The 16,432-nt window shown below is 34.7% G+C and overlaps 1 protein-coding gene across 1 annotated transcript in view; it reads left to right on the forward strand.

Moving 5' to 3' along the window:
* Positions 1–16,432, forward strand: part of LOC138700214 (ras-GEF domain-containing family member 1B-A) — a 760,608-nt gene that overhangs the window by 578,216 nt on the left and 165,960 nt on the right. Inside the window, exon 4 of the mRNA XM_069826665.1 lies at positions 921–1,190. Coding sequence (XP_069682766.1) covers positions 921–1,190 — 270 coding nt within the window. The remainder of the gene's footprint in view (positions 1–920; positions 1,191–16,432) is intronic.

Here is a 16,432-nt window from a genome sequence, read left to right on the forward strand (position 1 = left end):
TCAAACGGTGTCATAAATAACTGGCCCTCCATGCTACAATATCATTTCTTTCAATCAAAATACATCTCGTATTTCTACATTTTTTAAACCTAAATCCCATGTCTCGAATCACTTTCCGTAGCGTTTCTCTCCAACCTTGGAAATTATTGTTTCTCTCGCAACCTTCAGTAATTTCTTTAATGTTGAAACTTCTTTCTACACCGTACAAAGTTCTTGTATCTTTCTTCTTAAAATACATCGGTTCAAATCATCTACAAGAATTAAAGGTTCCCTTGGTATTTTCTTCTCTGGTGATTCTAGCTTTTCATCTCCTGCACAGACTCTCTCTCTCCTGATTTTCTTTATTAGGAGTTCTGACCTGCCTATATAAATTACATAAAAATGTATTATTAGTGTTAGTTAAGTAAGTAGTTTTAATACGTAATCAATGGTGTTCACTATTCTTATGCAGATGACACAGTTTTACTTTTTGGTGGAAAAACCTGGTATGATGCATATAATAATTCAAATAATAGACTTAAATTAATAAAAAAAATGGTTTGACATAAATTATCTTCCTATCAACGAAAATAAAACCATAATTATTCCATTCGCATTATCTAAAAAATGTAACAAAACTTCTACATCTATATTAAGTATTAAATTACAGTGTTCACTGGACCGCAAGAAGTCTCAAAATTGTGAATAGTGAGGGATAGAAAGGGAGAGAGATAGAAAAGAGAGAGATAGGAATGCAGGGAGAGAAATGAATTACCGAGGCTGAGAAGGAATTAGGGTTCAGTTCGCATATCTTACGGGGGCACAGATCCAATGGTCCGACAATACAAGGTGGAATATCTTAATGTTTTCTAAACACAATTAACATGTTTTGCAGTTGTGTCTTTCTTTTCTGTCGCCACTAACTCTGAACGTGACCGCAGGACCGTCTGGGCCGGTTCGTGCCCCACCTGGTGCAGCTGCTGGCCGAGTGGACGGAGACCTTTCCTTACGACTTCAGGGACGAGCGCGTGATGGCGCACGTGAGGGCCATCACCCAGAAGTGCGTCACCATCGACCCCGGCATCAGGAAGGAAGTCTCCACCCTGCTGCAGAACCTGCTCCACCGCCTCACCGCGCTCGAGAAGTACGAAGAGTTCCTGCAGAGGGTCAACGCAGAGTCCTCCACAAACTCCATCGAGAACCTCAGCGCGGTGAGTCTCTGTTCGTTACTTGACGCATATAAGCTTATATTGACATTCATAATTAGACTTCGTGGAATTGCCACGAGAATCGTAAGGTTTACTGCGCACGCGGTATAGACTGTATGAGAAGGGGACGTGCAACGGATGGAATATGCCTCTAATGTAAACACTGAGCAGTATACTGCGGTTACAATAAAACCTGTATCCTGCATTCAAGAAATATAATGAATGATCTTTGAAGTAGGAAACACAATTATTTTATAGTGAGATATATTAATTCTTAAAATTTAATGTAAGATACATAATCCTTGAATATGTACATTACAGTAAAGAGTTATGTACATTTTGAGCGACTGCAAAGTAACCTCCTCCGATGGTCACTTAAACAGTTTTTAGATTGGGAAAATGTACGTTCAACATCCGAGGTTTATTGTAGGGATTCGTAACAAGCTGTATTTTTTTACGGTGATGGGTTGTTAGCCCTTCGCCCAACCCCCAAGCTGGAGGACCACCCCTTATCGGCTGTCCACGACTGCTTATTCAATATATTCGCAGCTACCCTCCGTATCTGGAGGCCGTCTCCTCTATCCGCAACCTGAGGACGCGCCATGCCGTGGTGATAGGGACCAAATGGAAATATAAAAGTTGGAGATTTATCCTTCGAAGAGGTGGAAAAATTCAAATATCTTGGAGCAACAGTAACAAATATAAATGACACTCGGGAGGAAATTAAACGCAGAATAAATATGGGAAATGCGTGTTATTATTCGGTTGAGAAGCTCTTACCATCCAGTCTGCAGTCCAAAAATCTGAAAGTTAGAATTAATAAAACAGTTATATTACCGGTTCTTCTATATGGTTGTGAAACTTGGACTCTCACTCTGAGAGAGGAACATAGGTTAAGGGTGTTTGAGAATAAGGTGCTTAGGAAAATATTTGGGGCTAAGCGGGATGAAGTTACAGGAGAATGGAGAAAGTTACACGGCACAGAACTGCACGCATTGTATTCTTCACCTGACATAATTAGGAACATTAAATCCAGACGTTTGAGATGGGCAGGGCATGTAGCACGTATGGGCGAATCCAGAAATGCATATAGAGTGTTAGTTGGGAGACCGGAGGGAAAAAGACCTTTAGGGAGGCCGAGACGTAGATGGGAGGATAATATTAAAATGGATTTGAGGGAGGTGAGGTATTATGATAGAGACTGGATTAATCTTGCACAGGATAGGGACCGATGGCGGGCTTATGTGAGGGCGGCAGTGAACCTTCGGGTTCCTTAAAAGCCATTTGTAAGTAAGTAAGTACGTACGTTCAACATCACACGATGTTATACGTGCATATTTGAAGAACGGAAAGTCACTACTTTTTAATACACCAACTTCAGACGTCTTGTCGTGACCTGATAGTACATCATTTATAATACAAAATTGTGAATAGGCAGAATTTTTAGCAATAATGTTTCTCAACTTACATTTCACTTTTTCTGAAATTAGTGAATTGTTATTTTGGATAATGGTTTGTGGTACTTTTAATCCACTATATGAAGGGCTTCTGAGAGTAGTAGTTTAGACGATTCTAACAGGATGATGCTTTTGGACACGATTTTAAAATTAGAATCAATGACAGAATATCTTTCAATAGCTGTTCAGAAAGGAATGATTTTACAGCTGCAACAGCGGAACTGTCTGTGCTATCCAATGCATCAATTACCTCCATTATTTTTCCATAATGTTCTGCATAATAATTAACAGAATTCAACCACGTTCTCCAACGGGTCAAGACTGGCTGCGGGGGTAAGGGTATTCCAGGAGTAATTTTTTTGGAACAGCAACACTCTCATTGTAGTATGTTTGATTGAATTCTTGTCTGCACTGAACAAATGTTAAGCTTTGACTATTCCAACCACAGTAATGCAAAAACAAGTGCTTACATAGGAATACATTAGCTATAGCTGCTCTATCTATTTGGACCGGTCACATCTCTTAACATGAACTGCTTATACTACGAGACCGGGCGGTCGCTCACCTCCTCTATACTACCGTACATCGGCAACCTGATTGCATGCTGCGTGTGGCAATTCAACGAAGTCTATTCATAATCATTCCTGGCTCTTATCGGCGACTTTCACGTACAACTACATGTTTATGCTCACTAGATATGGGGGACGATAACATCGGAATTGACAGTCAGGAAATAGTACATTATGCAACGAGCCTATAATGGTAATAATTAAGACGCGAGTTTGTTTGTTCATACGAGTGTCTTAATTACCATTATAGGCAAGTTTCATACGACTTTTTATGCTCGACCATATTTCTAACTTGAAATTATTCATAAGTATTCATGTTATGGTTATGTAAGTGAGGAGCGGAACTGACCTTCTAAATTGTGAGATGTACGCAGATGTGTTGATTTTTTCCGAGGAACGAATGTCATTCACCTTGATGTAATCTAGAGAATAACATGAACATTAGTCTTGATATGGTATGGTATGGTTTATTCTCCCTCAGACTCTTAGTCCTGCTGGCCCTTCACATTATATTGTATTCGAGCCAGCGGTCCCTTCCATATACTATTTACAACTTGTACAATACTCGATGTTAATGACCGACATCTCTTCATCATTTAATGTTCACCCACTAAGTCTTTCATGTTCGTTCACCAGACTTCCTATATTTCTTCGTTTATTAAATATTCCTTCTTTCCCTCTACTCCTACCTTCTACTATTTCCTATTCCTAATAACAACGTAACAATTACTTTTTCTATTCATCATTTTCACAGACCCAACTTATTTAACATATCACTACAATCATTTTACTGTACTATAGTCTTAACTAAGCCTACCTTCTATTATTTGCTTTACATCTATCTGTATTACTTCTTTGTCCTACTGATACCTATCTAGTCTAGTCCTACTTTTAGCTCCTCTACTCTTCCTATATTTACAGTACGTCCTACTCATTCCTACTAATTAACTAACTCATCATGACCCTTCTCATACTTAAACACTATTCACCCATATTCACTGCACCCTTAATTAACCCTTCATTCCACTGACACACCATTTGCTTAGATTGTATGCTGGTTTATCCTTGCTACTCTCCGCCTTATTTCCTCTAATTAGTCTTGATATAACCTGGAAATTGATTTAGAATTGAAAAACGAGGTGACAAATTGAATTTACTTGAATATTATTTACAATTAACGCTAATTATTATAGTAACAGTACATAACCTTCTGCGACAGTATTGGATTTCCAGCCTCCGTGACTTTTCGCTAATTGTCTTTCGATTGCATATCCGAGAATAATCGATATTGCTGTTTTATAATGCTACAATGATGATTTCTCATTGGCTGAACAACTGAACTATAATGAATAGGTGTACTTTAATGAGGTTCATTAAAGGGCTGCTACCAGGTGTATAATTACTACATTTCGGCGTGGTCGAGCATAAAAATCCATTGTTTCTTGTTTAAAACTTGAAACTACAGACGTGGACAAATTATTAGCAAAATTTAAGATTTTTATTATATATTTTTACAAAATATGATTCTTCAATTTAGACTACAGTTGACATTTTTGTGTATTTCCAAATTATTAGCAAAATTGAAGATTTGTATTGTATATTTTTCAAAATTTAACTCCTCAATTTGGAATACAGTTGATATTTGTGCATATTTACAAATTATCAGCAAAACTGAAGGTTTTTGTTGTATATTTTTACAAAATTCGATTCTTCAATTTGTACTACAGTTGACATTTTTGTGTATTTCCAAATTATTAGCAAAATTGAAGATTTGTATTGTATATTTTTCAAACTTTAACTCCTCAATTTGGAATACAGTTGATATTTGTGCATATTTACAAATTATCAGCAAAACTGAAGGTTTTTGTTGTATATTTTTACAAAATTCGATTCTTCAATTTGTACTACAGTTGACATTTTTGTGTATTTCCAAATTATTAGCAAAATTGAAGATTTGTATTGTATATTTTTCAAAATTTAACTCCTCAATTTGGAATACAGTTGATATTTGTGTATATTTACAAATTATCAGCAAAACTGAAGATTTTTGTTGTATATTTTTACAAAATTCGATTCTTCAATTTGTACTACAGTTGACATTTTTGTGTATTTCCAAATTATTAGCAAAATTGAAGATTTGTATTGTATATTTTTCAAAATTTAACTCCTCAATTTGGAATACAGTTGATATTTGTGCATATTTACAAATTATCAGCAAAACTGAAGGTTTTTATTGTATATTTTTACAAAATTCGATTCTTCAATTTGTATTACAGTTGACATTTTGCATATTCCGAAATTATTAGCAAAACTGAAGATTTTTGTTTTATATTTTTACAAAATTTGACTCTTCAATGCAGTTGACAATTTTGCTAATTTACCAATTATTAGCAAAATTGAAGACTTTTATTATAAATTTTTACAAAACTTGACTCTTCAATTTAAACTACAGTTGACATTTTTGCATATTTCTGTCTACTGTAATGATGGAAATATCCAAAATTGTCAAATGTAGTCTAAATTGAAAAGTCAAATTTTGTAAACAGAATTATCATAAAAATCGTCCATTTTGTTAATAATTTGTCCACGTCTGTATACTAGTTGAACCCTTAAAAGTATTATAATTTAAACAGGTTATGTACCTATAACAGACGGTTCCGTTCCGACACCGGTGTGGTGTCTTCTTCAATGTCCTACGAAGTACTGCTCAGTACCTTAATAAAGTTTCACTTATTTCATAACATAAGTCGCACTTGAGTCACTATGAATGCATTAAGATCTACTTCATTAACCCTTAAATTGGCAAAACTTCATTTCTCACACTAGTTTATTAAACCATGTCGGACCGTAACGAAAACAACTATCGCAATGTCCATATTTTATAATATATGTTGTACAATATTATAGTAATGTGAAATTTTAATTTTCCTACCATTTTTTTCTATTGTTCTGTTAAAATTATAGCATACTAGTGGCTTGTGCAGCAAATGCTGCTGCAAACTAAGTTCGTTAGACGTTCAAATAAAAATTTTTCAGATTTATTTTCAATGAAGAATACTTGTCTTTTTGATAGTTATTTGCTTCCATAATAATGAAACATACTCCCTCTGAATGGATTTTTTTAGGGCAAATACTTTTTCTTGAACCTATCCAACTTCAGTTTTTGAGTTTCAACGCGAAAACGCAAGTATCAATGTCAGGACGATAGCAGTAGTTATTTCAGGTCATTTTGGATTGTAGGCAAAAGTTAAAAAAATGTCAGGTTTGAAATGTAGACCGTAAAACCATTTTATCCTACCAAGAGATCTTGCTGAAATGATCTGGAGACTACAAAATTTTCTAGGCCTCTTATTTTATCAGTAAAGTAATACCTTTTTATCTTTCCTTAGGAACTGTATTTTTTGCGCTCTCTCGAGCCAATACTGAAGACAATGACACATATCAATATCTACACTACACCGCCATTAAATATATGAAAAAGACCCAACCCCAATGGGTTAATAAGTATAAAAATATTTGATTTTTAATAACAATATTATTACCTTACTTAAGTTTTGTAGTTATATATAGCAGCCACTCAGTAAATTATAGAAATGAAGATCTAAATTAAGATATCTCTACATTTACTTACATAACCTCAAAACGTTTCACTTTCATGTCATCAATATAGCATCAATATTATGTACAATTAATGAAAAATAGATGCATCATGATATTAACTATAATAATATTTAATTTATAATGGTAATAATGTCATCAAACCACCTCAAGTTTCGTAGATTTGGATATCCAATACACAGCTGTACTCAGAAAATTATACACTGCAGAATCAGTCTTTAATAACAAATTGAATTGAGCTCTAAATATGTCGGCAATCCTGCAGGTCATGGCCTTCGCGTAATAGCCTATTGTTTATTGTAGTGTGTGTTTCGTTCTGAAATTCAATCAAGTCGGTCGTGATTCAATAAAATTAATTCTCAAAACTGACAACAGATGGATATTGGAAAATAGGAAAATTATGTAGGAAAATTGACATTTCACTGAAAACTACTATTTTTCCGAAAAACTTTGGATGCCAGGCATGAAAATGAGGGGTCACTCATTGAAATCCGTTCAGCCGTTTTCCCATAATTTCCATTACCAGTTCAAATTATATATATAGATAGCCTATTAACCTGTTGTATCCTATAGGATATTTTGCGAATGTAAGAGTTAAGTCAGACTTTGTGAAGTAAAGCTTATAAAATAATCACGACTTATGATAAGTACGACTATCTGCAATTGAGACGAAATTTAAGTTCGACTTAAATATAAGTATGACTTATCTCTACTATGAATACCGGCCTAAAATTCGTTCACAAAATAATAATAATTGTATATTTATGAATACTTACCTATTCAGTCATTGTGAACTTGAAATAGATGAATATCGATTACTGCAATAAATAAATTGGATGGTATTCAGTAATGTCAATTGAGAAAAGCGAGATACAGATTTAACAATATTAATTGTAAGTACTACGTGTTTCTCTTGTTATTGTAACAGAAATACATTTTCATTATCTGCTGAAATCATAATTTAATTTAAATATTTTATAATATAATTACAAATAACCTGATTAATACAGTAATTAAATGAACAATTGTTGAAAACGCAGTAATCAAATCTGAATGAAGGAGGTCTTTTTCTTTAGATACAATGGACATGGAATTAGAACATGAAGATGTTGATGTGGAAGCAGGATTTCGCACTTTATTTAATGCAGTATCATTGCATTATTGGATTCACGCTCATCGATTTACGGGGAAACAGTTGGCGACACTGACTAAACGAAAGAACGACCATGCGATAAATCGATTGTGATAAATCGAGTTGCAAGAATTGTCGCGATATATGACTGTGATTGGTTGGAATTCAAAATTTCGTTACATTTTGTTGGTCGAAAATGGAATGATGTCATATAAACGAAACACTTAAATAAATACTGCCCGATTGAATAAAGTAACCTAACTTTTCATAATTTATTTTAAAATAACTCTTAGGTTTTCAAAATACATTGAAATTCATTATTGATGTTAAAATAGTGTACAATATTATTAAACATACAAATTTTAATTTCCAAAGAACCTATATTCAATTCAATTCAATTTATTTGGCCATTAGACATACAGTTTTAGGCTTCGTCAGAATACATTGAAAAACATATAAATACATTAAAAAAAACACTAATAAAAGAAATAGTGAAATTTAAATAATACAATGAAAACATGAAATAATTTGAAACTTTTAAATTAAAGAAAACTAAATAAATTGCAATTAAACTTATTTATTAAAATACAATTTCATACAAATTTGTGTTGAAAAACTCAGCAACAGAATAAAAAGGATTATTTAATAACCAATTGTAAAATCTAGTTTTGAAGCTATTGATTGGTAATTTATAATATTCACTGGGGAGCTTATTATATAATTTCATCCCCATAATTAAAACGTTTGTGTTGCTCTTGTGTAATATACAATATGGAATATTAATTTGTTCACTATTTATAATTTCATGATCGTGTATATTGGCCACTAATGAGTAATTGTCGATATTTTGTCGAGTGTAAAGTACTAGATCATATATATACAAATTTATGATTGTTAAAATCCGTGATTGTCTGAAAAGTGGCCGACAATGTTCCAGATAGTTTGATTTACATAACTTTCTAATGGCTTTCTTTTGTAAAATCAAGACGCTTCCAATTTTGGTTCCATTCCCCCACAAAATTAGGGCATATCGGATTATCGACTGAAAGAAAGAAAAGTTGGCACATTTTAAATAATTTTGAGAAACGCAAGTCGTTAATTTCTTTAACAAATATAAAACTCTTGATAGCTTTGTGCATATGTATTCGATGTGCTTATGCCATGTTAAACTGGAGTCTATAAAAAGTCCTAGAAATTTTGTGTAGTTGAGTCTGTTGTCCTTATTTATTAGATAATTTAGGCTGAACGTTATGTTGATAGTTTTTTCTTGATTAAGCAAGAAACCATTAGATTCAAACCTTAAAGCCATCTGTGATAGAGTGTCGTTGTTGAGAGCATGTAATTGATTTAGAGCAGAGGAAGAACATAGGAAAGTAGTGTCATCTGCATACATAATTGTTATTGCTTTAATGAATTGTGGAAGGCCATTTATTGCTATTAAAAATAATAGAGGACCAATTACTGAGCCTTCTAAGAGGAAAAAAATCTTGAAATACAGCAAAATTATACTAGCGAAAGGTATACCAGCGTATAGGTAATTAAGTATGGACACTTCGCGTCGGTACCTTTGATGTAACCGGACTGATTTCAATGACCTTCAAGCCAGCTAGAGCGTGAGATTCTGCTTTCTCCCTAGAGTTGGCGCTTACATCACACCAGCTAATAGTCGACACAGCTGAAATATAACACTTAATTAATACATCTAGGTACATTATGTACTCAAATAAAATAAATTGGATCCATAAAATAATAAATCCTTCATTAACTGTAATGTCTAGACTCTAGAGTTCCTTTATAATGAGAGTTGAGACGTTGACCCCAACAACAATTAAAATATGTAATGATTTGATAGCACTGAAAATGGAAAAACAAAACTCTTATCAGAAGTAAAACATATACCTATATTATATTATATACAAATATTAAACGAATTTGATACTTAATTTTATAATGCATTATATTATTTTATAATATAATTTATTAAATCTGAAATATAAAAAAATTATTATTACTACTAGTTTGTCATTGAGAAATAAGGAAAAGCTGTTAACTTGAATTTATTTGAATCAAAGCGTTACTGGATTATGCAATAAGGTAGGCGATGTTTGGATCCTGTGTCTCAACTCTATACTCAATTATTATTATCTTAGCGTATGCTCGATTACACTAACCTCTAGCGCTTGAAAGTGGAACTAAACGCCGGCGCACCGAGAAACAAAACACAGGAAAATTTGCTCAGTGTCCATTCTTTATAATCCCTATTCGCTAGGTATACTTACTTACTTACTTTTAAGAAACCCGGAGGTTCATTGCCGCCCTCACATAAGCCCGCCATTGGTCCCTATCCTGAGCAAGATTAATCCAGTCTCTATCATCATATCCCACCTTCCTCAAATCCATTTTTATATTATCTTCCCATCTACGTCTCGGCCTCCCTAGAGGTCTTATTCCCTCCGGCCTCCCAACTAACACTATATGCATTTCTGGTTTCGCCCATAGGTGCTACATGCCCTGCCCATCTCAAACGTCTGGATTTAATGTTCCTAATTATGTCAGGTGAAGGATACAATGCGTGCAGCTCTGTGTTGTGTAACTTTCTCCATTCTCCTGTAACTTCATCCCTCTTAACTCCAAATATTTTCCTGAGAACCTTATTCTCAAACACCCTTAACCTATGTTCCTCTCTCAATGTGAGAGTCCAAGTTTCACAACCATAAAGAACAACCGGTAATATAACTGTTTTATAAATTTTAACTTTCAGATTTTTTGACAGCAGACTGGATGATAAAAGCTTCTCAACCGAATAATTATAGGCATTTCCCATATTTATTCTGCGTTTAATTTCCTCCCGAGTGTCATTTATATTTGTTACTGTTGCTCCAAGATATTTGAACTTCACCTCTTCGAAAGATAAATTTCCAATTTTTATATTGCCATTTCGCACAATATTTCCGTCACGAGACATAATTCGCTAGGTATACCACCCCATAATGTAGATCAAATATAGATGTCACACATCAAGAATTATCCTGTTAACGTTATCAGAATTTTTGTTCGTGGAGTATTTCTTTGTCCTGAAACTATGAGATTACAAAACCGATGGCATTTTCTCCTAAGTCTGGTATTTCTTTTGCGGAAACTCTACGATATTTGACTTGCATGAAATCTGTAGTGGCCTCTGGTCCTTTCAGTGAGTAAGGTCGTTTATTAAGCTTGTCACGGATATTAATATCTTTTTATTATTAAATGTTGGCAATCTTGAACTGGCTGGCGCATTGGGATCACATAAATCACAAGCGGGGCTCGGGTGGTACAGTACATCGCTTCCCATGACAGAATATAACTTGTAGTTGAAAGGTCACTTTCATGTCCTCTCCCACTGGCTCAATATTGGCTTCGTCAGCAGAGTCCGTCCTAGCCTTTACATATAAGAAAAAGTTCTCCTACTCCCACGCCCTATCGGAAACCATGCCTGCGCGGCACTACAACGCTTTTCAAGTAAGTCTGGCCTTTTTTTATTCTGTTCCTTCTTTGCAGATTCAATTGGCTTCAAAACGCTCTAGTGTGGGTTGTACAAGGAGGTTTCAACGAGAAATACGAATTGGAAAGTTAACTATTAATATATTCTATTGTATGTTCTTCTCTCCTTCTCTTGGCTCCTATTTCTCTTCACATTCTTTTTATATCTATACCTTTTTCTATATTTCATTATTTCATTTCCCTTTTCTTCTTTTATCCTCATCGTATTCTTTTGTTCGTTTTTCTCTCTTCATTTCACTAGAACACTCTACAGTTCAAAGCGGAAAAAAATAATGATTTCTTAATATTACATTATGCAACGAGCCTATAATGGTAGTAATTAAGACGCGATTATGTTTATGAAACAAGCGCAAGCGAGTTTCATAATTTTCATACGAGCGTCTTAATTACCATTATAGGCAAGTTTCATACGAGTTTTTATGCTCGGTCATATTTATAACTTGAAATTATTCATAAGTATTCATGTTATTCTTATCTGACTGGGGAGCGGAACTGACCTTGTGCAATATCTCGTAAATTGTGAGATATGCGCAGACGCGAAAGTGTTCAGCGTATTCCGAATCTCACCGGTCCGGTGGCATCAATGACGTCATGTTGCAGCGAAATAACGAACAAAACTGCTGGAAGGATCGATGGCTGTCATGGCGACTGTACAAGTTGTTGTCTGTGCTACGCTAGCAAAATTTTGCGAAATTTTCGTACTGCCATCTCGTTCAAAGAAAAGATAGCATAAACAATTTATTTCTTGAACCGGTAGTAATAACGGGTCCGTTGACATGTTCGCTCATAAGTCATTGACATATTGTTTTTACGTTGTGCTCATTACAAACAATACAGCAGAACTAAAGCAAAACACACCGCCATGACACAACAGTGCACGATGTTATTCGTCTGCTAATTTCCGCCCTATACAAGAACCAATCAGATTCACTGATGGCGGCTGATAAAGACTGCCACCACCTCTGCAAGTTGATGGCACCGGTGCAACACCGGTGGAGCATCAATGATGTCATCGGTGGAATTCGGAACACCGTTATGTCATCGGATTGCTCACCGGTGAGATTCGGAATACGCTCATTGATTTTTTCCGAGAAAAGAATGTCATTGACCTTGATATAATCCAGAGAGTAAAATAAACACTAATCCGGACATAATCTTGAAATTGATTTAAACATTGAAAAACGAGATGACAAATTGAATTTATTTGAATATTATTTACAATTAACGCTAATTATTATAGTAACAGAACATAACCTTCTGCGACAGTATTGGATTTCCAGCCTCCGTAACGTTTCGCTAGTTGTCTTTCGATTTCATATCCGAGAATAATCGATACTTGCGCTTTCATATTGCTACAGTGGTGTTTTCTGATTGGTGGAACACCTGAACTTTAATGAATAGGTGTACTTTAATGAGGCCCATTATAATGCTGCTACCAGGTGTATAATTATTACATTTCGGCATGGTCGAGCATAAAATCAAAATTAAAATTAAGATCAGATATTTTTTTTATTTAGACCAGATTTTTATACTTAAATCAGATTTTTTTATTTCAATATTTTTTATTTAAATACTTTGAATTTATTTTAATTGAATTTATTGAAGTAAACAAGGTATACTTAATAAATTTCCAGTATTCTAAACTAATATTAAATAATATTTTAATATTCTACTTAAGAGGAGTCTGTACACTGAATTTTGACAAAAAATGAAATTTTGGTTTTTATCGTTTTTCGGTACTAGTTTAATATGTGTAAAATAATAATGTGATTTTTTTCTCGCTGTTATTTATACTCATATGATTATGTCTCGTGATCAGAATATTGTAAGAAATGGAACTATAAAAGTTGGAGATTTATCCTTTGAAGAGGTGGAAAAATTCAAATACCTGGGACCAATAGTAACAAATATAAATGAACCTCGGGAGGAAATTAAACACAGTATAAATATGGGAAATGTCTGTTATTATTCGGTTGAGAAGCTTTTATCATCCAGTCTGCTGTCAAAAAATCTGAAAGTTAGAATTTATAAAACAATTATATTACCGGTTGTTCTTTATGGTTGTGAAACTTGGACTCTCACTTTGAGAGAGGAACATAGGTTAAGGGTGTTTGAGAATAAGGTGCTTAGGAAAATATTTGGGACTAAGAGGGATGAAGTTACAGGAGAATGGAGAAAGTTACACAACACAGAACTGCACGCATTGTATTCTTCACCTGACATAATTAGGAACATTAAATCCAGACGTTTGAGATGGGCAGGGCATGTAGCACGTATGTGCGAATCCAGAAATACATATAGAGTGTTAGTTGGGAGGCCGGAGGGAAAAATACCTTTGGGGAGGCCGAGACGTAGATGGGAGGATAATATTAAAATGGATTTGAGGGAGGTGGGATATGATGATAGAGACTGGATTGATCTTGCTCAGGATAGGGACCAATGGCGGGCTTATGTGAGGGCGGCAATGAACCTCCGGGTTCCTTAAAAGCCAGTAAGTAAGTAAGTAAGTAAGTAAGTAAGTAAGTAAGATATGGAAACTTTGACACCTTTTTTCTTCACTTTCTTATCTTGTGTGACATTTGTGTACTTTTCTCAGAAGTCTGAAATTAATGTACAATATCAATGTGATAGCATTTTACACAGCAGGCGAAAAAATTAACTTCTGAGAAAAGTGTACCCAAAATTGAGTAATTTTAACATTGCAAAATAATGGAAGTACAGACTTCCCTTTCATACTGGAGAGAAGAGAACAAGTATCTATTTCAACTAAATCAATTTTAATTCACTTATTCAAACTTACTTTTATGAAATAATGGATATCTGTCCTCTGAGGTTCCGTTTGATATCTAGTTACAGTGTCAGATAGTAATCTCACTTGACGAAGAACAATTCTTTGTGTACATCTGAAGTTTTTGTAGTATAATATGTTACAATACTGATCAGCGATAAGCCCGCCATTGGTCCCTATCCTGCTACTATAACACATTATCTCCTGGCTTAGTTGCCTCATGAGTGATGCCTTATTGGTGTCACGACGTTCAAACCTGTTTTCGGGCAATTGACTAAACAACAATAACAACAAGGGATACCTGTAATAATGATCGAGCTATGTTACACGAGATGTAGCTCCGGTTTTTGCCACCGTTGCGTTGGCTGCAACATTCGCTTGTTAATTTCAATAATCTCTGGAAATTATACATTATGATGGAGGTATTTTTTTGTTATTTTTATTGTTTAATAAGGTGGGTGCTCCTGTTACGGCCATGTTCCTGATATGGCCACCCCCCTATTGTGAGTTAGTTAACAAAAAATCCGCTACATTGCAGCAGATCCAGTCAAAGGGCATCCTGGTATGTCACTTGATCGTTTTCCATCCAGTCAGGTTGAGCAATATGGCGTCAGTTGCCTGTTTTGCGGTTTTCATGTGACCTCTTCTTATTTTACTCTGGTAAGTCTCCTTTGTTTTATGCATGTTTTTCAAAGACTTGTTTCATGAAAACCATCCTAATCCATTCAGTTTTTAATGCTCTGTTGATTGGTGTTGTCGTTGAAGGCGTTTCTTTTACGAGTTGTTCATAATCAAAGGATTTTCGTGAAAACTTACCTGCTCCTGATATGGCCATATCAAATGCACCATGGCCATATGAAGTTCATTTCACTTTTATTTTTTCACCTGACAAATTTACATGCCTTATAGCAGGAATTACGCAAAAATTTTGTATATTGAGAAAAACAACGTAGGCTACTTTTTTTTTGTGGAAAAACCTGTTTTGACTACACTTTTGAATGTGTCATGTTTATTCATTTTACACCAGAATTATTTAATTTTAGCACAACTGCGGTATCAAACTGAAAACAATCACGATTTGTAGAACATGGAACAAGGGTGGCCATATCATGTGCACATGTTCCTGATATGGCCACTAGGTAGACTTCTGGAATTTGGGACTTTTTGGACAATCAGAGCTATTTTTATGGAGAAAGGAAATTGTTTTAAGAAAGTCCATTAGACTGAGAACGAGTAAGAAAAAAGTGGTTTACTTTTTTTTTTCAAAATGGCGGCTAGAAAATTCTCAAACCTTAGCATGGCCATATCAGGGACACCTACCTTACCTAACATTTTGTTGCATGATTGGTGTATATCAAATGACCAACGTATAATAGAATAGACTTGCTGTCCGATAATATATGTAATGGGCATGCGCGAATGTGAGATAATCCTTTATTCTGAGTCGAGGGACCTTGATTGTCTCCTTGCTTCTTTTAAGTTAACAAAGGAAGTTATGACGTATGTCTTTTGGTCTCGGCAGTCATGAAAGCAATCTTTCAGCTCCAGTCTTTCTAGAGGAATATAAAGATAAGTCATAACGTTGCTACGTAACATAAAAGGAATAACAATATAAGAAAAAAAAAAGACTAAAGAATAAACTCCAAGTGAAGACGGAGATAGCGCAAGAACAAATAATGATCATCGTAACTTTGTTTTTATAAATTTTTTTCTGTTAGTGTTGCTGTTTTTCTCTTTGATTCATAGCCCTGTTTCTCGTAACAAACATGCTTATATCGGTAGCTTTTCCCCTTGGTTCTGTTTCATGTCTGATGGCGAGACCATTGATCCTTTAGTTCTCATGATTTACGACAGTTGGCGCCACTTGGGATGTGCTAATAATCGAACTTTCAGGAAGTTGTTGGAAATGGTTACGTACAGTTGAGATATATGGAATAGATAGGCTGCTAAAGGCTATCTCTTATTATGACACTGAAAATTAGAGAAACTTTAAGGTGTCCGTGGTGTGGGGGAGCGAAAGAGATCCGAGCAATTTGCTATTGCTGCATTCAAGACACGAATCAAGCTTGTGAACTAATGAAAAGCGTTTAAGAAATGATTAACCGTAATATTGGTAGTTCCTCACCGTCTAGCAACTGCCA

This window comes from Periplaneta americana, chromosome 5 (genome assembly GCF_040183065.1).
Source record: "Periplaneta americana isolate PAMFEO1 chromosome 5, P.americana_PAMFEO1_priV1, whole genome shotgun sequence".
Classification (NCBI taxonomy): domain Eukaryota; kingdom Metazoa; phylum Arthropoda; class Insecta; order Blattodea; family Blattidae; genus Periplaneta; species Periplaneta americana.